The 26,080-nt window shown below is 37.3% G+C and overlaps 1 protein-coding gene across 2 annotated transcripts in view; it reads right to left on the bottom strand.

The window, feature by feature from the left end:
- The window catches only part of disp1 (dispatched homolog 1), a 123,527-nt gene that overhangs the window by 4,814 nt on the left and 92,633 nt on the right, over positions 1-26,080 (bottom strand). For both annotated transcript variants that reach the window (XM_079831995.1, XM_079831994.1), the window contains exons 3-7: positions 12,183-12,212; positions 10,229-10,352; positions 8,787-8,914; positions 3,582-3,679; positions 2,138-2,235 (exon numbers count right to left, since the gene is read on the bottom strand). In XM_079831995.1, the coding sequence (XP_079688121.1) occupies positions 2,138-2,235; positions 3,582-3,679; positions 8,787-8,914; positions 10,229-10,352; positions 12,183-12,212 (478 nt within the window). The remainder of the gene's footprint in view (positions 1-2,137; positions 2,236-3,581; positions 3,680-8,786; positions 8,915-10,228; positions 10,353-12,182; positions 12,213-26,080) is intronic.

The raw sequence follows: 26,080 nt of genomic DNA, 5'->3' as shown, positions 1-26,080 counted from the left end.
TTGAACATTTTACCTCGATTATGATAAATGAACGATTATTTTGCTCCTTTTTTTGCCCTCGTAAGGTTTTTGAGTAAGTTCCTGATATGATTTTTCCCGTAAATATTTTCTACTATTAAAGGTGGAATTTTTTTTTTTTGATAATGAAAAAGTGCATTTCTTTGTGATTTTAAAATACTTAAAATACTTGAAGGAAACGGTTCACTTTCAGCAGTTATTGTCTATAGGGCAGATTTCTGCTTGTTGTACATCAAATACAGATAAATTAACACAGTAGGCGTACATTACATTTATTTGAATGCATTAATGAGAGAGAGATTGTGTGTGTGAATTAGTCATACCATCTCTAATCATTATGAACAGTGATGCCAGTAACGCGTTACTCTAATCTGACTACTTTTTTCCAGTAACGAGTAATCTAATGCGTTACCATTTCCAAACCAGTTATCAGATTAAAGCAATTTATCCCTGTCACTGTGAGTTACTATTTTTGTCATTTTCCTAAGTAAAAATCTATATTTTTGCTTTCTTCTTGCGTCTCGGGGAGAGTATTTATGTTAAGTGAAGTCAAGAAAGTCTTTATTACATTTTTTTATTTGGAAATATGTTTTAATTTCAACTTAAAATGTCAGGAGATGCATTGTTGACTTTACTGTTATAAATGCACTTCCAATAAAGTGAGTGTTTGCAAAAATGGTTGTCATTTTTATGTTGAAGCGGCAGGGGTGTTGTCGGCAACTGCTGAATGTAACTAATAAAGTAACTTGTAATCTAACTTAGTTATTTTTTAAATCAAGTAATCTGTAAAGTAACTAAGTTACTTTTTAAAGGAGTAATCAGTAATCAGTAATCTTTTTCAAAGTAACTGTGGCAACACTGATTCTGAAGCTGTGGTTTGTAGTTCAAAGGTATTAAAATATATGCCTATAACGGTTGAGTTTCTAAGCTACTTTAGTGACTTTACTTTAGTCACAGGGCGGCGTTGACACTGTGTTTCTGCTGCTCCTCTGCGCGCGATCATCAGGTGATGTGCGAGCTTCTGTCTGAGTGTTCGTTTGCCACAATATATCAGGCATTAGTTCAACATAATACACATCTGATGGTCTAAAATCGCTTTAAATGTTCAAACTGGCAAGCCTTTAAACGCATTTACTTGACAAACTTTATGAGGACGAAAGTGAAAGCGATATGGCTTCGGGGCTTGTGCGCACCGTCTGTGTGTGTGTGTGTGTGTGTGTTTGTGTGGCAGCGTGTAGGCTATAAGAACGGCAATTAACTTACCTGTATAAACTGTGTAAAACATGCAGTTACTATAGTGATTCTGGGCATCTATAAACAAAGATAACTGCTAAAGTCACGTGACTAAAACCGAAATAACCGACATGGGAAAAATTTGTTGGTTCTGAATTTCGGTTTCGATTATTTTTTCGATTAATCGTACAGCCCTATGTATATTACCTTCTTCTTTCTGATGAACACAATCGGAGTTAAATTAATAAATATCCTGATGTTTCCAAGCTTTATAAATGGCAGCGAACGGGGCCCACGAGTTTGAAGCTCAAAAAAGTGCATCCATCCTTCATAACGTACTCCACACGGCTCCGGGGGTTAATAAAGCCCTTGTGAAGTGAATCGATGGGGTTTTGTAAGAAAAAACTATAACTATGTGTACGTATGAGGTCCGACGTAGCGTAAACATTTTGAACTGTATGCGGCATTACATGTTTTCCGTAAGTTTAATACGGAAGGCGATCTGACGGAAGTTAGATATTTTACTTTATAAAGTTTTAAATATGGATATTTTTCTTACAAAAACCTTTTGATTTGCTTCAGACAGCCTTTGTTAAACCCCCAGAGCCGCATGGAGTACGTTATGAAGGATGGACACACTTTTTTTGAGCTTCAAACTTCACTAAGCTCCGTTCACTGCCCTTATAATGCTTGGAAACATCAGGATATTTATTAATATAACTCAGATTGCGTTCATCAGAAAGGAGTCAGTCATACACACCTAGGATGACTTGAGGGCGAGTAAATCATGGGCTAATTCTCATTTAAAAAAAATTTAATTTGATGATTTTCCACAGTGGTTGGGAAACACTGGTATGACCAATACTTGCAATGGAATGCTACTTACCCGTGTATTGTCAAAATTGCACATGGACTTTATTGCCTGTATATTCCACAAGTTCTTTCCCTCTGCAGAGGCAAATACGATTCGGGAATAGCTGTCACCTGTAGAAAGACAACATTTGGTCACTACACCAAAAACCTTTTCTCATTGGTCCACTAGGTGGCAGATTTGATTCATGTCACCTCATGTCACTTCAACAGTATGTGTGAGTATTTCATACATTTGTGAAATCATCATATGAATGATTTATGAAGGATCATGTGAAACTGAAGACTGGAGTAATGATGATCAATTCAGCTTTGATTGTTTAGTTATTTAGTGTTAAATTATTGAAGTTGGGTCAAGTGGCTTAGGTTTTACTGTGAAATTGTGTTTTGTATTTATTTATATTTATATATTTCAGTATACTTTAAACTTTTAATAAATTGTTCAATTTAAAGAATATTTTTTCAATAAAAAGCATTGTTTAAAGTCATCCACCGTCGTTTTGTGGCTCGCTTTTTTACATTTTTTTCTTTTTTTTAAGTATCGGTTCACCATTGAGGCACCAGTACCGTTTTAAAAGTATCGGTTTGGCACGGTATCGTAAGAAACCCAAACGATACCCAACCATGACATTTTCATAGGCAAAAAGATCTGATTCACCAAAAAACCCTGGTTAATTACCTTCTTAAAGGGATCCCCTGGTGTTAAGACTTGTATGACTTAATATAACATAAATGATGTCTCTTACTGAAATATGTAGTAGAAAACCCATGAAAGATCCACGTTATTTAAAAAATGCATTATATATTTGGACAATGGGCGGCGCCATTTTGTTTGCGTTCTAGGTTGATGACGTGATCGTCAGGGGCTGAATCCGAAATCGCCCCCTAAAACCTCAATCACGATTCCCTACTTTATCCACTAATACAGTTCACCGATCTGTTGGTGTGTGTGTGTGTGTGTGTGTGTGTGTGTGTGTTTGTGTGCACATGTGTTTGGGTGCGTTAAATGCAATTACAAAGCAATTAATTGGTTTTGTTTAACTCTGAAAATTTTTTTGAGTTGTGTTGTGGTAAAAATAACTACGTGTAGCGCCAGTTGATTGCCGAGTGCAACCATTCTACATCATCAACCTACAACGCAAACAAAATGGCGCCGCCCATTGTCCAAATATATAATGGATTTTTTAAATAACGTGGATCTTTCATGGGTTTTCTTCTACATATTTCAGTAAGAGGCATAATTTAAGTTATATTAAGCCATACAAGTCATCGCATTGCATACACCACACTCTAATAAGAATAGAAGTCCTAAAAATTATTAGGACTTATTTTTCTACATTTTCCAAATCCTTTCCGTCATTCACCCTTTTGCTGTATTTTTGAAATCTGAACCTACATGAGGATATTTGGCTTTGGAGGGCGATTATTTCTATAGGATAAGAGTGAAAGTAAAAACTCACCTGGGACATCACAGAAGAAACTGTCTTTACTGAAATCCCACTCCGCTTGCCTTTTCTTTCTATCATAGTGATCCTTGGACCACCTGTCATCTTGGTGGCTAAAACACAGAAAAAGAGAGTATTTGGTTTAATACAAATTAAACCAATGTATTTAAAATCTGACTGCATGTCTGTCACATTTTGAATTGTACACAAATGAAAACAAAGCAATCAACTCAGACTGTGGTCTATATACCATTGCTCTTTATGTCGAAAGTTTCCCAAATAAAACCTCAAATGTCGCACAAAACTACATAATCTATTCTTGTCGGATTTAGACCGCTTTAATGAAAGAAAAATCAGTGCTAATTATTAATTCCAGAGCATGACTCAGCGTACAATTTCAGCCACAGGAAACCCTCCTCACATTGTGGCCATTAGAGATCTGCGATTGAAATGACCGTTATCATTATTACTGACAGAGGGCAGGACTGCTGCTGACAGCACATCCTGTTCCACAGACAGGAAGTCTCTTTAATCAGGAGGGAAGACGCCTATGCACATGCTGAGACGGAGCCGTGCCATACAGACGCTGGCTTTCTTTCAGGCCGCTTCTGTCATGATCTGTAATCCAACTCACAATGATCCGGATCAGATGAGTCACGATACAGCCAACACACATCTCATTACCAGGAGCAAAAAAACACATGCACAGTGTTAGATTTTTGCAGTATTTGGCTGAGCAGTCGCTCGGGTGGCTCGCCAAAGCATTAGATTTCTCTAATGAATAAAATAAGTAAACATGACCAGAGTTTCTGTGGGGCGAATAATTTATTCATTTATGATGTTTGTGCATTTAAAGAGCCCCATTATGGATTTTTGAAAATGACCTTTCATGTAGTGTGTAACATAGTTCAAAGCACAGATATACATAATAAAGGCTAGATGTCTCTAACGTCATCACTGGCGGCCATCTTGTCACAGGCAGGGCTCTGTAGTGCCTGATGTAAGGCGAGTGATCTGAACACAAATACTCTGATCTCGCTGAAATCTTGACGGATTTACAAATGGTTTGGTTTCTTACAAACGTTATTAACGTGGCTATAATTCTGGGTGCTTGAACAAATTATGAATAAATATTCATGAGTATGCAGTGTCATAACTACATCGCTGACGTTTATAACAAACCAAACAGTTTGAAAATCGGTAGAAAATTTAGCAAGTTATGGTTATTTAAAAAGTACACGCACCATTAAAACACAATCGCTGCGTCCCAATTCGCATACTATCCTTACTAAATAGTATTCGAAAAAAGAATTACTATGTCCCAAATCATAGTATGTTGAAAAGAGTATTCCAAAGATTCCCGGATGGTTTACTATTTCCGGTCATAATTCGAAGTGCAGATCGATGCGCACTCTAACGGCTGATATTTCCCACAACCCATTGCGAGATGGCCGAGGATTAGATTAGAACTACAAACGCGGATAAAAAGTGTTAAAAAACTACAAACATGGCGGTTACGCGAGTCTGACGGTTAAGTAGAGAGGATTAGATAAAGGGGCTTGAGTGAGCAATTATCAGTATTTAACCGGACGAAAATATATTTATTCAATGTTAGCCACATTATATTTCACCTGCAGCAGCTTTGAGAACTTTTGTAATGATACGTTTGGCCATTAACTTTGCAAACACATGAGAGGAGTCTCTGCATTAAAGACCCACGAATGACAGACCAACGTGCTACTACATTTCTCTCCGATACGGTAGGAAATTAAATTGAATGTGGAGGATTTGAACTGTGACGATGATTGACAGGGCAGTTTAAACGGTGACGGGACGCACGTAAATAAGCAACAGAGTCCGTTAAAGATGACGAAGTAGTGTGTCCCAAAGCTTGCATTCTCTTCTACTACACACTTAAAAGTATGTACTTTTTCTTTACAATAAGAGTACATACTTTTAGGACGTAGTATAAGTAGGCAAATTGGGACGCAGCATACGTTACGAGTGAGCAAGCGGACTGTGACAAGATGGCCGCCAGGTGCGGGCGTCGACCTCCATTGGCCAGCAGCGCGGACGAGACATCTAGCCTTTATTATGTATATCTATGGTTCTAAGTGAATGAAAACATCCTGCAAAGCAGGGGCGGTTCTAGACGCTCTTTAGGGGGGCTTCAGCGTCAGTTTCGTCCTGTCTTTTAGTCAGCGTGTTCTTCAATCCGCAGCGGAGCAAAGCGCACGTCAGAAGCAGAGGTGTGTGTGTTGATCTGAGCCTCATTGGTCTGTCAGCGCTCGTCAATGTCAACATATTTGAGAAAACCAATCAAATCAGAGTAGGCGGGCTTTATGTTCACAGAAGCTGCTGAGGCTGAGCGCTAATTTTAGCTGTGCAACTCGACATCAAGTGCGAGAAATGTAAGCTAAAACGGTTAAATGTTAAACAAAGACAAAAATATTCAGGATTTAATTCATTTTGAATTAAAAATAGGCATCATAATGTAATTAAAAAACAAGAAAAATTAACAAAGCCGTTTTCTTCAGATTAGGCATAAGATTAATAATGAATGTGTGCAAATTGTAAATTAATATTATTCCATTTGTGGCCTTCAGTAAATTAAAAAAAGCTCAGCTCTTTCAGCCTGTATTGGGCATACGATTAGTAATGAATGTGTTTATATTGTGAATTAATTTAATAAACTTAAAACTTTAATAAACAGTAATTTAACGTGTCTAAGAAAAGTATTCATAAAACATGTAAATATCAGTATGTTAATATGTAAACCATATGTTTACTTTCTTCACTGACGAAAATGGAAAAACTCGGTCAAAATCGGTCAAAGCTCAGCGTTAGGAGGGGAAGAGACTGGGCAAGATAAAAAAAAAAAGAGAGATGTGGAGATAAGAAAGACAAATAATCAACTGCCCACTGACATGGTTTTCAAGCTTTTGTTATCTAATTTTTTGGCCTTCAGAACATCTTAAAATGCACATATGTAGATCAGAGAAATAAACATTCTCTCTTTAAATCTGAAAGTGCACCGTATGTAAAGTTATTGTCTCTCAAAAGTAAGAGTCAATTAAACAAATCATTTTTCAAACGAATTGCAAGCCGTTTTGTTGTGACGTCAAGACGAAACATTAGCATATATTGCCCGTCCACTTATTGCGCGTACATTGCGTTTCATATTGTGAAGGTCTCCGGCTGACTCACGTTATTACTGTCTTACTGAAATACTTCTGCTCATCAGCTGTGGGCCACTCATCCCTAAAACTGTGTCTATTAATGCAGATTGTCTGTCGTTCTTAGTACTTTGAGTAAAGATAAAGGATGGAGCAAGATTTGTTTTGCTAAATTTAATGTTACATCAGTCATTTACGTTAGTGCTGGGCTAACACATGCACCGTTATTGATACAGTTCCTACATGTGCACCGCAATAAATTAGAAACACACACACACAGGTTTGTTGATGGACATACACAAACATTAGTGCTGATGGTGAGGAATTACAGTTGAAACATCTCATAATGTACCTCAAACTGATTAGCGCATCACTGAGAAACGTCCCGCTTAAGGTTCGGGTTGAATAACTAGTTCTTCCGATGTTTTATCATCGATTCGGACTTGCACTGGGATTGATGTAAAATCAACGTCATCATTACCATCTTTACAGTGTACAATCGCTGAGGTTTGAGGAAGCCTTGTGAGCTGAAGAACAGTATGGTAATGGGCGTTTAACTTCCAAAATAAGCGCTGTAAGCAGTGGACCAATCACAACAGACCAATCTGACCAACGGAAAGGAGGGATTTAGAGAAACTGATTCATCCATCGAGTCGTTTGAGGATCATTGAACAATGTGGTGATGTGCAATGTATATTATGAGAAATGTAATGATCTTTGATGCATGTAAACTAGTGCTGTCAGTTAAACGCGTTATTAACGACGTTAACGCAAACCTATTTTAACGGCGTCAATTTTTTTATCGCGAGATTAACGTTCTTTTTGGTCTAACAAACTTTGTAGTTTTTTCACATGCTGTTGCAGCAACTAGTAACGTTAGAAAAACTACAACACCACTCCGGATGTAGCTAGACCGGAAAACAAAACATCAGGCACGCTGCGGCTGCCCATTAAAAGATTAGACGTGGATGGCAAGCGTGAGACGCCGAAATGAGAAACGTATTATGCCATGGTTTAACTCAGGGGCCTTCAACTAAAAGTGCTTGTCTTGAGCGCTGCTTTCTGCTCTGGTGGTGCGTTCACACCGGACGCGAATGAAGCGTTTTGCGCGAGTGATTTAAGTCAATGCAAAGACGCAAATAGACATTCTGCGGCGCGAATTAAGCGGCGTGCATGTCGCGTCATTCGCATCCGGTGTGAACGCACCTGCATGCTTGACCGCGCGTCTGGGTCTGAACGTAACAGTGAGCATTGCAACGTTAACTGTTTCATTAGCCTACGTCAAAAGGCTTTGCGGTCCGGATTTGGACCGGAGTCCGCTAGTTGGCGACCCCTGGTTTAACTGCACTATAGGCGGAGTCCTAGTTTACCTTGCATGTGCACTTTGTAATTTTATTTTGTATCACCCTGTTTTGATCCCTTAGAAAGGGCTGTTGAAGGGGCTGTTTGTGCAACAAAGTATTTTTTTTCACCCTTTTATTGATGGACAGTGTTACATTGTGTGAGCGATTATTTGCTCCAAGTGTGAATGACTGCTTCAAGTGAGAATGTTGGTGTGAAATCGAACACTACAGTATGCCAATGTTGTTTTCAATAAAACAAACATTTGAACAAAGCAAGCCGATCCACTTTTCTATGTTGATAAGAGCATTAAAATAAGAAAAAATAATGGGACAAAAAGAAATCAAGGGACATTTAGAATAAAAAAAAATGTGCGATTAATTGTGATTAATTGTGAGTTAACTATGGCATTAATGCGATTAATTGCGATTAAATATTTTAATCGTTTGACAGCACTAATGTAAACCTGTTGTTGGAGACCTCCAAAACTAAATTAGGAAACTTTAAAATAGCATAATAGGGGCATTTTAAAAGATGCAAATGTGCAAATAAACACTACAAAATCAAAACCCTGTAAAGACTGCAATTACCATTTCAACCAATCCTGGCCTGAGTTGTAATCCTCACATCATTCATCTAGTGTTGTTCTGGATGAATACGAACTGGAAAATATGGTTATCAGATAAGAAGTGGACTCTGTTACCTTTTGGCCTGCTCATCTGCGTATTTGAAGGGGTAGTTGGCCAGCGTTGCCTTGTATCCCGTGTTTTTCACCATGTTGTTCCATGTTACAAGTCGCTGGCCTATCGCAGTGCCCCTCGGTTCAAATCCCTAACAAGACAAATGACAACAAATCTTCACTCAAACTGCCCGTAAACATCAGGCACTACCATAATGTAGACATTTTTCCATCAGGATTTGATCCATGTAGGGTTTTATCACAATAACTTAAGGGATGTCAATTTTATTTTATTTTTTTAAAAAACATGTTTTTGGACAGAATATTGAAAATAAGCATTGCAGCATTAAACGTTTTTGAATTTTTTTAATATCCTATAAACAACATAAAAAATTTGTGATGCACTGAAATGAAAATTACCAAATGGAAATGGACATTTCAGAATGCACTTGGTCGAACATAAATAATGAATTAATAATTAATTGATCAAACTTATCAACACTCAAATAGCTAAAATGGAGTTGTAAAAACTAGGGCTGTCAAAAGATTAATCGCGATTAATCGCATCCAAAATAAAAGTTTGTGTCTACATAATATATGTGTGTGTACTCTGTTAATTATTATTTATATATAAATACACACACAAGAATGTATATATTTAAGAAAAAAATATTATTTTTATATATAAAACATTTATATTTATATAGATTATATAAATGTATATACAGTATATACATGCAAATATTTCTTAAATATATACATGAATGTGTGTGTATTTATATATAAATAATAATTAACAGAGTACACACACATATATTATGTAAACACAAACTTTTATTTTGGATGCGATTAATCGCGATTAATCTTTTGACAGCCCTAGTAAAAACATTTAAATTTGGACATATGGCAGTTTTTATACCAACTTTTAAAACATAAAAGAATCTACTCCAATAAACTGTAATAATAACTTGTTTTTATGACATATTTATTCAAAAATACATTAAAGAATGAAGACATCACTAGCAGGTTAAGTAAAAATAGAATGAATATGTAATACAGTGCATATACTTAGCAAATATAATTTTTTTAGCTAGCTAGCTAATGAGTTTATGGGCATTCTTGAGGCATGCCTGTTTTATTGAGGTCTTTCCCCGGATGAAACACTGATTGAGTGATTACATAAGACTTGTTGTACTTTATCTTTCAACATTCCTTCTGATGTTCATTCATGCTATAACTGGTAGTAAAGAGGAAGAGATGATCGGTTGAACCGCTACAGTGATGTCATGCCGTATTAAAGAGTTTCAAAACGGCATTTATTGTTTGAATTTGGGACACTTCCCAATAATATAATGTAAATGTAGCTTTAAACGTTGGCCTGAAACCGTAAATAGCAGTTTAGGAAGAAACATTTCGGTAGCTGAAATTCCAGTGCATCCCTTCAAAGAAATGTTCCTCGGGCTCACCTGCAGTGGATTTGAGAAGTCAGGCAGGTCAGGCACGAGAATACCGACCAGGGCACAAACCACAATGAGAACGGTGCACACCCCCAACACCACCACCGGCCAATCAGCAATGAGCTCCGCATAACTGCAAATGAGAAAGATTCGTTCGTCACGCATTTAACGCACATTACTATGGAAGCTTGTTTCTGCCACGGAATAAAACAATTTAAAAGAAAAGTGCGACATCTTAAAATTCTGACTTTTTTCCGTCACAATTGCGAGTTATAAAGTCAGAGTTGTGAGATATAAACTCAAACTCAATTGCGAGAAACTCAATTGCAAGAAATAAACTCAACTGCGAGAAAAACTCAATTGCAAGAAATAAACTAAAACTCAATTGTGAGAAATAAAGTCAGAATTGCGAAAAATAAAGTCAGAATTGTGAGAAATAAACTCAATTGCAAGAAATAATCAAAATAAACTAAATTGCGAGAAATAATCAAAATAAACTAAATTGCGAGAAATAAGTTAAATTGCAAGAAAGTCAGAATTGCGAGAAATAAAGTCAGAATTGCAAGAAAGTCAGAATTGTGAGAAATAAACTCAATTGCAAGAAATAATCAAAATAAACTAAATTGCGAGAAATAATCAAAATAAACTAAATTGCGAGAAATAATCAACATAAACTAAATTGCGAGAAATAAGTTAAATTGCGAGAAACTCAATTGCGAAAAATAAACTCAATTGTGAGAATCTCAATTGTGAGAAATAAACTCAATTGCGAGAAACTCAATTGCAAGAAATAAACTCAATTGCAAGAAAAACTCAATTGCAAGAAAAACTCAATTGCAAGAAACTCAATTGCAAGAAACTCAATTGTGAGAAATAAACTAAATTGCGAGAAATAAACTCAATTGCGAGAAATAGTCAGAATTGCGAGAAACTCAATTGCGAGAAATAAACTCAATTGCGAGAAATAGTCAGAATTGCGAGAAATAAACTCAATTGCGAGAAATAAACTCAATTGTGAAAAAATAAACTCAATTGCGAGAAATAAACTCAATTGCGAAAAATAAACTCAATTGCGAGAAACTCAATTGCAAGAAATAAACTCAATTGCAAGAAAAACTCAATTGCAAGAAAAACTCAATTGCAAGAAACTCAATTGTGAGAAATAAACTAAATTGCGAGAAATAAACTCAATTGCGAGAAATAGTCAGAATTGCGAGAAAAACTCAATTGCGAGAAACTCAATTGCGAGAAATAAACTCAATTGCGAGAAATAAACTCAATTGCAAGAAACTGAGAATTGCGAGAAATAAACTCAATTGCGAGAAATAAACTCAATTGTGAAAAAATAAACTCAATTGCGAGAAATAAACTCAATTGTGAAAAAATAAACTCAATTGCGAGAAATAAACTCAATTGTGAGAAACTCAATTGCGAGAAATAAACTCAATTGCGAGAAACTCAATTGCGAGAAAGAAACTCAATTGCGAGAAACTCAATTGCAAGAAAGTCAGAATTGCGAGAAAGTCAGAATTGCGAGAAATAAAGTCAGAATTGCAAGAAATAAAGTCAGAATTTCAAGAAATAAACTCAATAGCGAGAAATAAAGTCAGAATTACGAAAAATAAAGGCAGAATTACGAGAGATTAACTCACAAAATGTCTAAGATTTTTTTTGCAATTGTGAGTTCAGACTTTCTCGCAATTGTGAGTTTATATTATAATTCTGACTATTTCTCATAATTGCAAGTTTATATCTCACGATTAAGAGAAAAAAAGGCAGAATCGTGAGAAAAAAAAGGCGCAATTATCTTTTAAATGTTTTATTCTGTGCCGGAAACAAGCCTCCATACGTTACCATTTAAATTCATGCAAAACAAGTAATAAAATAAAGTTTAAAAGACTATTTAAAATAATTCTGGATAACAAATGTACTAAATTATAAAAAGCTAAAAAAGTAAGCTTACCTTTTGGGAAACCGAAAAGGCCTCGGAGGGCTGAAAGACAAAAGCATAAAGGCATAAATCAATTAGATTTAAGAGTTTAAAGGATTAAAACTACCTGCGTGGAGGGACATGTTTTTTCATGACAACCAACCGCACGCTGAACGAGGCCTAGATCTCTCCGTTCAAACACACATTCCTGTGGGGAAATCACAGCTGTCTCCAAGTTTCTTCTTGCCGCTTTTTTTGCAAATCAAAACCATCATGGATGTTCATATTAGAGGCTCCCAAACCAAAACCGCATCATGCACTCAATGCACCAACCTAGATCAGGTGAGTTGCATGCTGATTCATATGAGCAACCGTAATAAACAAGCATAACTAATAACAAATCATAAGGCAGGCGACCAATATTCCTATATTACACAGTGATGGGAGCAGTAGGGTCACAGGGCCAAGAGGTGGCTGTAATTTTCTTCCTCGTCGTCTTAAAAGGGAATCCATGGAATGCTATAATTAGTGGTTGCTATGGCACTGGGAGGCACATATGAACAAAAGCCATTGGCAAGAATTTTTCACCACAGGGCGACTTCTAGAGCAGCCGTAAATCCCTTTGAAAGTTCAACGGACACGTTAATACAACAACCAGATGTTGCAACCACTCAGACTCTGAAGCATCTGCATATTCGGCTCAAGGTGAGTCCCATTAGGCTTTAAAAACAGAGAGGTGCGTGTCCTTCTCTGTGCAATCAGAGAGAAGTGCATGCAGACAGCCGATAATCAAATAACCGAACCCACGGGTAAATAACGAGGACCAGATTTCCTTCGCTTCCTGTGTAGTGAGGACGAGGGGGGAAAAAGCCAATCCAATGATTTATAAAGTGCGCTATCAGCGAACGCTCCATGTTTGGGCCATGGACTGTGGAATTCAAGGGCGGGAATGAGAGATGGTCCAAAATGGAATAACGTTTATGAGATATCGGGACGGATTATTCCACTGGAGAGCAACAGTTATTTGGGAGTTTCCCCCTGTGTGATTTCATAATTTGGATGAGTGCAACTTTTGTTCTCTGGTTAGCCAGAAAAGAAAAGACAAGAAATGCATTATTTTAGTATATCCAAATCACAACCATACCAGCCTGATGTTCCGCATCCCTCATTTTGTGCAGAAGTGTTATTGTATGAAGGTTAATTACTAAAGAAAATACGGGACAGTGTGGTGAAGGGGTGGAAGGGAAGCTGAGGGTCAGAGGGGAAAGGAGGATGGAAAACAGTGAGGAGGAGGCTTGAAAGAGAAAACAACACTAAACATTCAAGTTCAGTCAAGTACATGCACACTCGATGATCTGCTGCCTGACCTCCTGATGCTCTTCGGTCACTTTTGACGGAATTTTTTTCTTCGTCGGAATGATATTAAACGTGGTAAAGGGTTTGGCACTTGCTGTGTGGACATGAACACAAAAAAAAATCATGCACATGATTCGAAAAGGTTAAAAAAAAAATCACATTTGTATTGTTCATGGTCAAAAAAAATTATCGCATTGGAAATTAAATGGGAAGTGAATTTCTTCTTGTGGAAGTGTTTGGTACTGCACCCAAACAAAAACTCACTGAAAGAGTCAGAATTGCGAGAAATAAACTTAATTGCGAGAAAAAGTCATACTTGTGAGAAATAGTCAGAATTGCAAAAAAAAGTCAGAATTGAGAGAAATAAGTCAGAATTACGAGACAAAGTCAGAATTACGATATATAAATTTGCAATTGCGAGAAATAAAGTAAATTGCGAGCTATAAAGTCAGCATTGCAAGATATAAATGTGCAATTGCTAGATATAAACTCAATTGCGAGAAATAGTCAGTATTGCAAGATATTAACTGGCAAAATATTTTTGTACAATTTCTTTGCAATTGCGGGTTTGTCGCAACTCTGACTTTTCTTGCAATTCTGACTTTCCTCAATTGCGAGAAAAAGTCAGAATTACGAGAAATAAACTTGCAATTGCGAGAAATAAAGTCAGAATTACGAGATATAAACTCAATTGCGAAAATAGTCAGAATGGCAAGATAAAAAGTACAATTGAGAGAAATAAAGTCACAATTGTGAGAAATAAACTCAATTGTGAGAAATAAAGTCAGAATTGCGAGATATAAAATGTACAATTGCGGGAAATAAAGTCAGAATTACGAAATATAAAATTTACAATTGCGAGAAATGAATTCAATTGCGGGTTATAAAGTCAGAATTGCGAGAAATAAAGTCATTATTGCGAGTTCACTAAACTTTTTTTGTCGTCTAACTTTCAAGATTTATGACTGTTTCAGTTCTAAGCTCAAAAAGTGAATAAATGGATTATAACTACTGCATAAATATAATTTAGTACCATAAAATACCCTAAAATATGAAATAAAAACATTATAAAACTAAAATATATAGTACATTAATTTCATTGAAATAAAAAAAGAGAAGAGCACCAGAGGGTTAAGAGAAATCCAAGAAAAAGTACTGAAATATTTAGATATTTTTTTTTTTTTTTACATTTTTAAAGAAATTAACACGCTTATTCCGCAAGGATGCATTAAATTGATCAAAAGTGACCATGTAGTAACAATAATCTTTTGTGGATCATAGGAATAAATTACATTTTACAATACATTCACATGAAAAACTGTTATTTTAAAATGGACTCAAGTATATAAAACACTGCAAATCAGAATGATCTCCAGGCTGAATTGTAAAATGCTTAAAGCTTTTATTTGGCATTACTGTAACTACAATCACAGCAACAGCTGAGAACGCACACATGTGAATGATGTGCACACGTGTGCAGAATTGGAGAAGGCTCAATCCACGAGCGCTGCGAGGTCCAGAGGTCAGCGCCTGATATCTCCACATTCTTTGCTTTGACATATGTGGATATATGGACTCCAGGCAGGGAGGCCGGATTTCAACACTGTGGCAAACAGTTACAAGCTGTCCAAGAAACATCTTCATTATCTACTGGCCTCCAACTGCAAGATCTCCACAGCTCAAGCGCCAAACTACACAATGCCGACTAAAACACGCTTTGAATAATAACATGCGTTGTGATTCCTGCGAGATGTCGGGAGGTTTTTAACCTGATTAACATTTCTCGGCACTTTAAAGTGTTTAACTTAAAGTTTTGCTGTGGCATAAATTCCCCAAAAAAGTACTAAACTCAAGTGTAAAGGATTAAAGATTATTTAGCACCTCTAATAAATGTCTGTTTCATGTAAACGTTATCAATAGTTGATTATGAATACATAAATATATGAATCAGAAGGAATTTATCGCTTCCGATTCCACTTTTTGATTACTATAATAATTCTTTAGTGCTTACATTATCCCAAATGTTTCCAAGAATGTTTAAATGCAGATAAATAAGCGATTTTAACCAGGACACGGACCTATAAATGACATCACGTTACCCTCGATTTTCCGTTTTATTTTGTGGAAACCATGGAAACACCGAAGCCACTTTAATATATGTGTTTTATTAGACAGGCGAGCAACTGTTTGGATCATTCATGAACAGAAACTTGCGCTCGCCTATTCTTTGAAACGACAGAGGGCGACTCAGAGTAATTTTTCTATAAACCATCAGGAAACAGCGGCGAGAAGAAGTAGAAGAATGTACACAGGTGACGATATTTATTTTTGCACTCTTCACCTAAAACCACACTACAAAAGAATTGTGTAAAACTCAGTAAACCTGACGGACCAAACAAAAGCGGACCAAACAAGCATACCGAGTCCTTGAAGAGGTGGTATTGTTTGCATATTGTGGTGTACACAAACAATGTAATAGATTATGGCCAGGGAGAAAACCAGCAGTTTAGGAAACACGCCATGGCCAATGAGTGATGTGGATGTTGTCATGTGACTACATTTTGGTTTGTTTCAACTGGTTCAGACCAAAGCAATCAGTGTGGTGTGAAAATGAACCAAAAAAGCTGTAAAATGCTACAATGTATAATTGTTTGCCCTTGGTTCGGACCAAATGAACCGAACTAGAGATGTGAAAGCACCCTTATTGTTTAAAGCAATAAGCACTAGTTTGCGGCAGAATAAAGTCATCAAGCCACGCCTTTGTTTTGAATAAGTGACTTCCAGTGGCGAAAAAAAAATTACATACTGTGGCTTTAATCCTAGGGATGCTCCAAAACGAACATTTTGTCCACTACCGATAATTCTTTATATTTGAAAGCCGATAACCAATATTAAAATCGAAAAATACAAATTTGTATATATGATTTTTGAGAGCCTGATTACAAAAACAAAAGTCTCCATTAAATTCATGCCCCAAGCACACAATTATAATATTCTCATTATAATTTTATATAGCCTACATGACAGATTTGCACTGCGCATTTTGCGCTTAAAGCTACACTATGTAACTTTTCCGTCCACTAGAGGTCGCCTGTTCAAAATAAAGGCGTAGTTTGATGACGGCACATTTGAGCGCAGAATCCTGGGACATGTGGTCTTCACCTCACAGCCGGTGGGAAAGAATCGGGACAGGACTCGGGCAGAAATCATGTTGATGTGATTATTAACGTTACTGTAGTGAAGCAGAGCAGGGCTGAGTGTTGTGGAGCTGAGGAACCGCTGGAGCGATTGTTAATGAGATGAACGCAACACACGCCTCGCGAGCAGCGGGACTTTTATTATGACACAGTCGCCGGCGCCACATCCGCTTTTCTGCTCATGAGTGTGAGGTAATGCAGCTCTGATGATCTGAGTGTGTTGATGGAGTTCATGACGATGTATCGATGTATCGATATTCTGAGCACAGCCCTACTGCAATGAGAGTAAAGTGTTTCTGCAAAATAAAACCAGAAACCGAGCGCAAGGCAGATATGATGTCATCGACAGGCCACGCCCTCACACGTCCCGGTTCCTCGGGTAAAATGGCTCACGATTTACAAATAGTTGGAAACATTTGGGATATTATAAGTACTCAACTGAACAAAATATATAACACTGGCCTAGTGGTTTTTAAATATTTTACTGAAAAATGTTTACATAGTGCAGCTTTGACTGTATTTTTGAAACAGGCGGTTATGGTAAGGGGAGGGACATTTCGAAAACACACTCGAAACGCTTGACCAATCACAGCACACTGTGACAGCCGACCAATCAGAGCACAGTGTGCTTTTCAGAAGGAGGGGCTTCACAGAGACAGGAACTAAACAGAGCGTTACTGACAGACTGGGAAGAGAGGAGCCGCAACAATGGAGAAAATGAGGAAAATAATCAACATTCAAGGGAAACTAGTTCTAGTAGAGCCAAAAAACAACATCAAGAGCATAATAGGTCCTCTTTAAAGCCTCAAGAATCATTTCATTCAACTCTTAGAGTGTGTGAATAGCAACATAGACGCTGCTTTGATATCAAGCATGTCTAGACACGGGCCAGACTCACACCGCAGGCAGAGCTCTTTGTTTGCGTACAACATCCAGATTCAGCTGTTTTACAGACAGGCAATCCTGCGAAACATCACTTTTACCAGAGCTTGGTTGAGATTTCAAAAGGTCAGGCTTGAGTTGAGTCTCCCATTAACTCAGGTTCGTTTTTAGGCCACAGGATCTAAGCAAGAAGTTCACGACCCCAGACGCGAAGCCAGACAGTACTGGTGTATTTCCCATGAGTCTTAGCAACACTAGAGAAAAAAACAACAACGTCACAAGCTGTACTTAGAAGAGGGAGTGCGATAGAGGTAGAAAGAAGGTTTTGAGCGTGAATGAGACGGGAAAACACAACCAGGAAGAAGGGAAATGAAAGGAGAAGGCAGAGAAAGGTGAGATAGCGAGACTTTGAGAGATGCCAAGACAGATAGACGGACTTCTGTGGAAAGTCCCCTACTGGAGCTCAGAGCTGCACATTTAATTGCAATGAAACCGAAAATCTTGATAAGGTAGAATTGAATAATGGCAAAGGCTGCAGTTTACACATGTGTCATCTGTGCAATATGTAGGCCATTTGGGGAGCTGTGCATTATGTAATTTGTGTAATATGTATATTATCGGGGTTGTGCATTTTGTAATTTAGGGAGTTGTGCTTTTTTTATTGTACAATATGTGTACCATTGGGGATGTGCAATATGGGAGCTGTAATCAATAACGTTTTTACATTTTTTATGTATGTTAATGTTCCTACTATATACATACCTGTCTAATGTATATGAGAATATGTTTTGTGAGAGGATGTGTAGAGAGACGTTTATTCTTTGTATTTTGTGTTGTCTATTGTCAAACTGAGTCCAAAACAAATTTCCCTTCAGGGACAATAAAGTATATCTTATCTTATTACATATGCGCCGTGTGTTTCAGAGTGAAGCGCGACACTGTGTTCCTTTACACACAAGCAGCTCATGATCCGGTGAGTTTAGCCTTTCGGTTCATAGTAAATGTTGCCACAGGCAAACTTATCTTTGCATCTGCTCTGACTTTGGGACATGCTTAAAACATGCTTTAAAACATGCTTATGAAATTGCAACATGGGCAAACCATCTTCCCAAATTTGTAATGAGAAGCGCTTAACAAAAGAGAAGCTCCCTGCTTTTTTCCGTGAAATTAAAAGCTTGAAAATGAATAATGCAATAATTATCAGAATCGCAATTTTACTGTAAAATAAAATTCTTATATTTTCTTAATATTTCTTATGTTTTTAACTCTTTCCCCACTAGCAAAAAAGTTGCCAGCCAGCACCAGCATTTTTGATAACGTTCAATGGTCCCCAGAATATTTTATGAACATACCAGAAACTCTGCTTTTAAACAGAAAGAGTTAATATTTATATTTAGCAGTATTAATGGGAAGACGTTTTGAAACAATCTGGATAAAGTGCTAAATAAATAGTAGTAGTATGTAGTAATAATAATAATAATAATAATAATAATAATAATAATTACTATTTTGATATATAAATAACCTTTATGGCAAAATTGACCAATCGGTAAGCCCCGCCCCCCTTAGTTACTGTTGCTAACTGTCTTACAATGACAGCTGTCAGTGTGAAAACCTTATCCCAAGTTGTTTTCAAAAATCTTTTAACAATTTAAAAAAATGTTTAAACAAAACTGAATTATAAGATAAATCACAAGTCTGTGACACAGAAGGACCACCTCTCGTCGATGAGCATTCAAGTGGGACTTAAATATGCCATGGAGGGATATATAAAAGATTTTAAAATAAATATGGTGAGAGATTAATTTGGAAGTGATGGTTGACAGATCACAGTTTACAGAGGGACTTTTATTATGCCGCAGTCGCTGGTGCCACTTCCGCTTTTCCACTTCCGAAGTAGTTTTTGGATATTTTACTGAATTTTTTTTTTTTTACATAGTGCACCTTTAATAGTTTTGGACAAAATTAAGAATGTTAACCAGATTCAACTAAATGGCATTGAATTAACCTTATGTAAAAAACGTAAGTTTACTGAAATAAACAGTGTTAATTAAATTCAACATAACCCAGTTACGTGGAACCTGTTGACATAAAAATAAGTATATGTTGGATTTGCGTAACTTTTTTGAGTGTAGAATTACAACTTCATATTCTACCATAAAACAGATCTCCAGTGAGTTCATGTTTTTACTCAGACATCTGACCTGTGTTTGTCAAGCGGTTTCAATCTCCTTAAAACTCCAAATGAACTTCGTTTTGGCCAGATTTGTTCAAAATATTGTATATCGGGGCTTTAATACTAACGATTCTGTAAGTGATGCATATCTGTCCATTGAGAATGAAAACTGTGCTGTGACGGTTCCCGGTGAAACATTTCTGAACAAAGCCACGATTTATTAAAAGTACCAGTGCAAGGATCTTCTCTTTGATCGGGACAATAATAACTGCACCTGTAGCGTTAGCATCAAATACGAGACGCTCCCAGATCGACTTAATACATTCCAGCTGTTCCCTCACCCTTCCACAGGCTTCAATCTGTTTAGTAAACGAGAATAAGCAAGCTAGACATCGGCCTAATTTGAGGTTATGACTGGGTCCTGCTTGCTCGGCGTCTTTGATCATGGTTTATGGGATCAGGTGGGCTTTGATCTTCACTGGGCATCTTCACCGGCTCTACGGGTTCCTCACACACCCCGGACCAACTTATCCGCGGAAAACGGGTAAACGTTAGGCTCATGCTTATTCATGCTAGTGTGCAACACATGCACCTCTTGACCTCGCATTACATGCAGATCTCAAAAGCTCTAACATTGAACAGAACCTCTTAGAAAAGTAGCTTTAATAGCTCCAAAAGCAGACCCAAAACTTTGACATTTATGCACACACTGAATAATGGAATAAAACTGCTTATGGCACCATGTAGCTAAAAAAAAAAAAAATCCTTTGGCCGGTGCTAAAATGCAATTGAGCTGCCAAGAGTAAGTGGACTGGCGGGGGTTTGGAAACCCTGGTTCCGCTCGGATGCATGTGTTTCTGTTTGGAGCTAAAGCGAGGCCGGTCAGGATTAAACGCTTGTAGTGTGTGCATCAATCTTTCCAGAGCTGTGACACATTCAGAAAAATAAATGACAGCATTAATAAAGCACTTAAGTAAAACTCAACTTCCAAAAACACCACATGAAAAGGTGTAGCCATAATTAGACGTTACAGTAATAGACACATTTATAATCACACAGACTGATTAATAATCATTATTTAAGCGTGTTGAGATCATCAGCATTGGCGTTATTAAAAAAAGGGGGGGGGGGCACTTTCAGTCAATCTCATGGCAATCTTGAGTACCTATAAAGTAGTATCGCATCCTTCAAATCTCCAAAAAATCTTTAGTTTTATAATATTTATAAAAGAAAGATACGCTGTACCGAGTCTTTCCGGGAAAAAAAACGAGCGGTTGGAGGCGTACCGTGTGGGCGGAGCTATTGTGTTAAAGCTGTGACATCCTTAAAAAAACATTATCCTAAATAAACCATAGAGATCAATCAGATTTAGCCACACATATATGATCCAGAATCAGATCTAGAGGCTGAAATTGAACAGGAGAAGCGACGAGGACTACAGCAGGACGTCTCTATGGTATGTCCTGTAACTGTATACTTGCTTAGCAGCTTGTCATGCGCGAGTTTTGCAACATTTGTGTGCGTTTACTCGTGGTTTATGAGGATGTAATTTGGTTTATGGACTATTATATGTGATTTAATGTTAGCAGTAGCAAGCCTAACGGTTTTGCACGTCAGACTAGTGCGTGTTTGTTTACATAGAAAAACAATGGAATAGTAGCGCATTTTAATGACGAGTCGATAGCTAACAACACACAGACATTTGAAGCAGTTTTACACACCGCCTGCTTCCAAAACACGAGTTACGACCGTGAATCTTAATCGCTGGGACCGCTCCATCTTTCAGCATTAGACCAGCCACAAATCCGGCGTCGAACTGGGGCTTGTTTATTAAACAATCGTCGCCGAAATGCAGGGAACAAACAAAACACTTGCACAACTTCGTTGCTGCTCCGGAAACACGAACTCCATCCACTGTCCCATTAGCGCTGGGTTCTTTGGGAAGCTGAACAGGGTTGTCTTGCCCTGACAACCAAAAACACACTTCTTTGGTGACATTGTTGATTTGGTGAAGATTTTGGTGAACTGCCCTAGATATTGTTTGAATATGTTCTGATTCTTTGTTGTTCAGTCACACACTTTACAATAAGGCTCTATTATTTACCATTAGTTCATTCATTAACAAACTGACAATGACAAATACTTCTAAAACATTTATTAATCTTAGTTCAATTTAAATTTCAGCATTTAATAACACATTATTAAAATCAAAACTGTACTATTTAATGGACCTGAGCTAACACTAACTAACAGTAGCTTTTTTTAACTAACGTTATCAAAGAAGAATAACTTCTATAAAAATGTAGCTATTCATTCTTTGTTAATGTTAATGCATTAACTAGTGAGACCTTATTGTGTTACCTATTGTTCTTTATAATTCTTTTTCACTTTAATCTATTTTAAATATTGTTTACTTTATACATTTGTGTGTATTGCTTTATTGTATTTAAATGTTTGGTTATTTTGTTATAAGAAAGTTATTTAACCTGTTTAAAGTATGACAAAACATTTTTTGCAACTTATTTCTATATCGGGATAATACCGTATACCGTAATAAAAGCTTCAGTAATTAATCGCAGCATGAAAATGTGATACCGGCACATGCTTACGTCCTTGTTGACGTCACTTTGGCCCATACTCGAAAAAAACTTTCCGAAACCGGAAGGAGTGTTTTTGGCACAGAATTTTTTTTTTTTACTTTGTCCATGTTTAGGATGGGAATCCAGGTCTTTAACAGTGTTAAAAGCTCAGTATGCATGAAACAGCATTTCACCCACCCTTTAACATCTCAAGCTGATAAATTTGTCCCAAAAAAATGGCTGTAGCCAAAATAGTTTGGACGAAATATATGGTGCCAGATTTCGCAGCAGAGACTGACGGCGGCTGATCTTCCACCTGAGGAATGATTGATTGTTTTTTTGACTGAAAAAGAGGGAGCTGACATGTAGCCATCTGGGGTCAAGTCACATGTTTAACCCTTCCTGACACGCTTCATTTACCTGAGCAGAACTTTTCTCCTGCGTTTCCCACCCTGCCCTAACCAGGTGCAACACGGCCAGTGTGAGATTTGGATGACATTTTGTTCGTTTCCGCTCCCCTCGCCTGCTAATTAAACACCAAATATGTTCGGATTTTGTCAGAATTACCAACAAGGCTTAACGGAGGGAACTTGTCTTGTCGTGCCTGGTTAAGACTGCGCACATCAACAGATGCTTCGCTAGTTCGGCTCCTTTTCAGGAAGATGTTTAATCAACGTCAGAAACTGAAACTTCGATCAATTTGTCCAAATGTTGAAAGAAACACATGAAGCTTCCAGTTCTTTGTTGCAGGAGAGCCGGGCCTGGAAGATATTCACGAGACATACAGAGCTTTGTGTGTGTGTGTGTGTGTGTGTGTGTGTGACAGCTGCAAGCCCCAACCAGCCAACTAGCCTGAAAATGATCTTTGTGTTCTCAATTTCAGGGTGTCATTTTGAGAAGCCTTTACGTGTTATCAGGAACAACAACTGTTTAGCTCATGTCTCTCTTCTGAACTTGAATTCTGAGTCTGACATCTGTGCTTTATCTAATCAATGAATGCAAGTAAATATATATATATATATATATACACTCTAAAAAAAAAGGTTCTATATGGCACCAAAAATGGTTTTTGGCTCGTAATCATAGGGGAACCTTTTTAAGTGCTATATAGCACCAATTTTGATACTTAAGTGGTTCTTCAGCGGTTCTTCACCGGTTCTTTGACTAAGGTGCTATATAGCACCACTACCATATAGAGAACATGTTAAGATATGGTGCTATATAGCACCAAAAGTGGTTCCTCTATGATTACGACGAAGAACCATTTTTGGTGTCATATAGAACCTTTATTTTTAAGAGTGTAGTCGAGTTCAGAATTTTGCTTGCATTAAATACATACACCTATCAGGCATAACATTATGGACTTCCTAATATTGTGTTGGTCTCTCTTTTGCTGAACCGTCGAGGCATGGACTCCACTAGACTCCTGAAGCTGTGCTGTGGTATCTGGCACCAAGATGTTAGCAGCAGATCCTTTAAGTCCTGTAAGTTGTGAGGAGGGGCCTCCGTGGATCGGACTTGTTTGTTCAGCACATCCCACAGATGCTCGATTGTATTGAGATCTGGGGAATTTGGAGGCCAAGTCAACGCCTCAAACTCATTGATAGACACTGGTCCCTTTCACACCTACCTTGTTTGGTCCGGATTTTCGGACTTTTCAGTTTGGTCCGAATCAAAATTGCAGGTGTGAAACCTCCCCCTGACCATGGTCCAGACCAAACAGACGAAATTTGGTCAGACGAAAAGAGGTCGTCTCAGTCCGGATCAAACTGAACAAAGGTTCGGTTCGTTTCTAGTGTGAAAGCATTTTCTGTATGGTTCGGACTTTCCGACCATTTACAGGAAGTTCCTGTTTATGTTTAAATATTATAATGTTATTTTTAAATTCAATCTAGGCTACATTGATTATGAAAAGTGAAAAGATGCACAATATGTCAGAAGACAGAAGGTCAGAAATAATTTTGAACTAAATTTTGTATGATTTTGCTTAGAAAGCCTTTCTTTAATGTGAATTTCGTTTTGTATAAATTGTATCTTAATTTGAATCAACGTTTAATCAGATAATTGCCTGGATTTAATAAATAAGAAGCAAATAGTCTATAGCAGACAATAATCACGGGAGCGATCACATGCTTTGCACATGAACTGGAGCGTCTCAAATAAACCGAAACTCAGCAGATACTCGCCTCACAAACATGAGAAATATGTGTATATAAAGCTTGAAATGTCCACTTTTAAACGTGACGAAAAGAAAACAGTCGAGCAATGCGCACTATTCAATAGTGGCAACGATGCGTCCGTTCATTCACTCTTGTCAAAGACGCCGACGTCAGACGCACGTCCGTTTACAAACCAATCAATGTCCAGATGCCGCCCACATAGATGACGAGTGGACGCAAGTGTGTCATGTTAAGTTCTTTAGTGCGCTCGCATAATTCAGGGTTTCCACTCTTTTTCAGCAACCATTTTCCAGGACATTTTCAATTTTACTACGGCGGGAATAAAAGACAAGGATCATGCCAAATAATGCTTTCTAAGTCTTTAAAAGCCGTACAGTTTATTGCCATTACTTAACAATCCAATGCGCAATTGCGAGTTTACATTTTTGTGGTATAAACGCGAAAATTATCGCAATTCTGTTTTCCTCAGAATTGGACTTTATAACACAGTTTAGATCTCACAATTCTGAGAAAAGAAGTCAGAAGTGCAAGATATAAACTCGCAACTGCGCAAAATTGTGAAGAAAAGGTCAGAATTGCGAGTTTATATCACGCAATTCTGACTATATCTTGCAATTCTGACTTTATAACACACAAATGTGACTTTATATCAAAATTATGTGATTAGGTAGCAGCTTATGAGTTAATATTCACTGTATACATTTGAGCAGTTATAGCATTAGCGAGACTAAACGTCATTATTCAAAATACTACTCACACGTATCAAACTCAGCATTCCTCAACATGTGCTTTCTGCAACTGGCGCTAATTGTTTGGGCCAGCGATAAACTCTTTATACTCGGCTAGAGAAATAACTTTTTTTTAAAGAATTTTCCCAGACAGCAACAAGATTTTCCAGGACATTTTACATTGTCTCAAATTTTCCATGTGTTTTCCAGGACTGGAAAATTTATCATCAATTTTCCAGGTTTTCCAGGAAGAGTGGGAACCCTGATAATTGCAATGTGAAACCAAACCAAAACTAACCGAATGTATAAAATGTCTAAAAACATGAACTTCGGTTCGGACCTTGGTGCGGACTTTCAGGTATGAAAACGCCCACTGACCACCAGCATTTTAAAACTTCCATGAACATTTTTAGTGATGGGACAAAAGAGTCATTGAAGTTTTTGAATTGATTCACTGAAATGGACTGATTTAACTGATTCACAGAAGGGTTTTCAGTGTTTCCCCTATACATTTTTCCAGCAGCGGTGCTGTTACGTGCCGGAGGTTGTTACCAAGTCGTGCCACCTCCGGAATAATTTTTTTTAAATAACATCTTAAACCATGACTTCTGGCAAGTTTTGTGGATAGAAATGGACATTTTGAACATTAAAATCCTAATTAAAATTTTCATTAGTTTAAAAGGTGACTAGCTTACAGCCTATTTTACTTCACTAACCTCCAGGGATGTGCAGAAGTTCCTAAGGGGCAAATGTAAAAAATTAACAAAAGTTTTGTGTGTGTGTAAAGTTTGGATACTATTTTATGTTTTTGCTTATGCTTATCAATCCTGCAT

The sequence above is a fragment of the Gobio gobio genome, assembly GCF_949357685.1.
Source record: "Gobio gobio genome assembly, chromosome: 12".
In the NCBI taxonomy this organism is placed as follows: domain Eukaryota; kingdom Metazoa; phylum Chordata; class Actinopteri; order Cypriniformes; family Gobionidae; genus Gobio; species Gobio gobio.
This window is presented reverse-complemented; position numbering and strand designations above follow the sequence as displayed.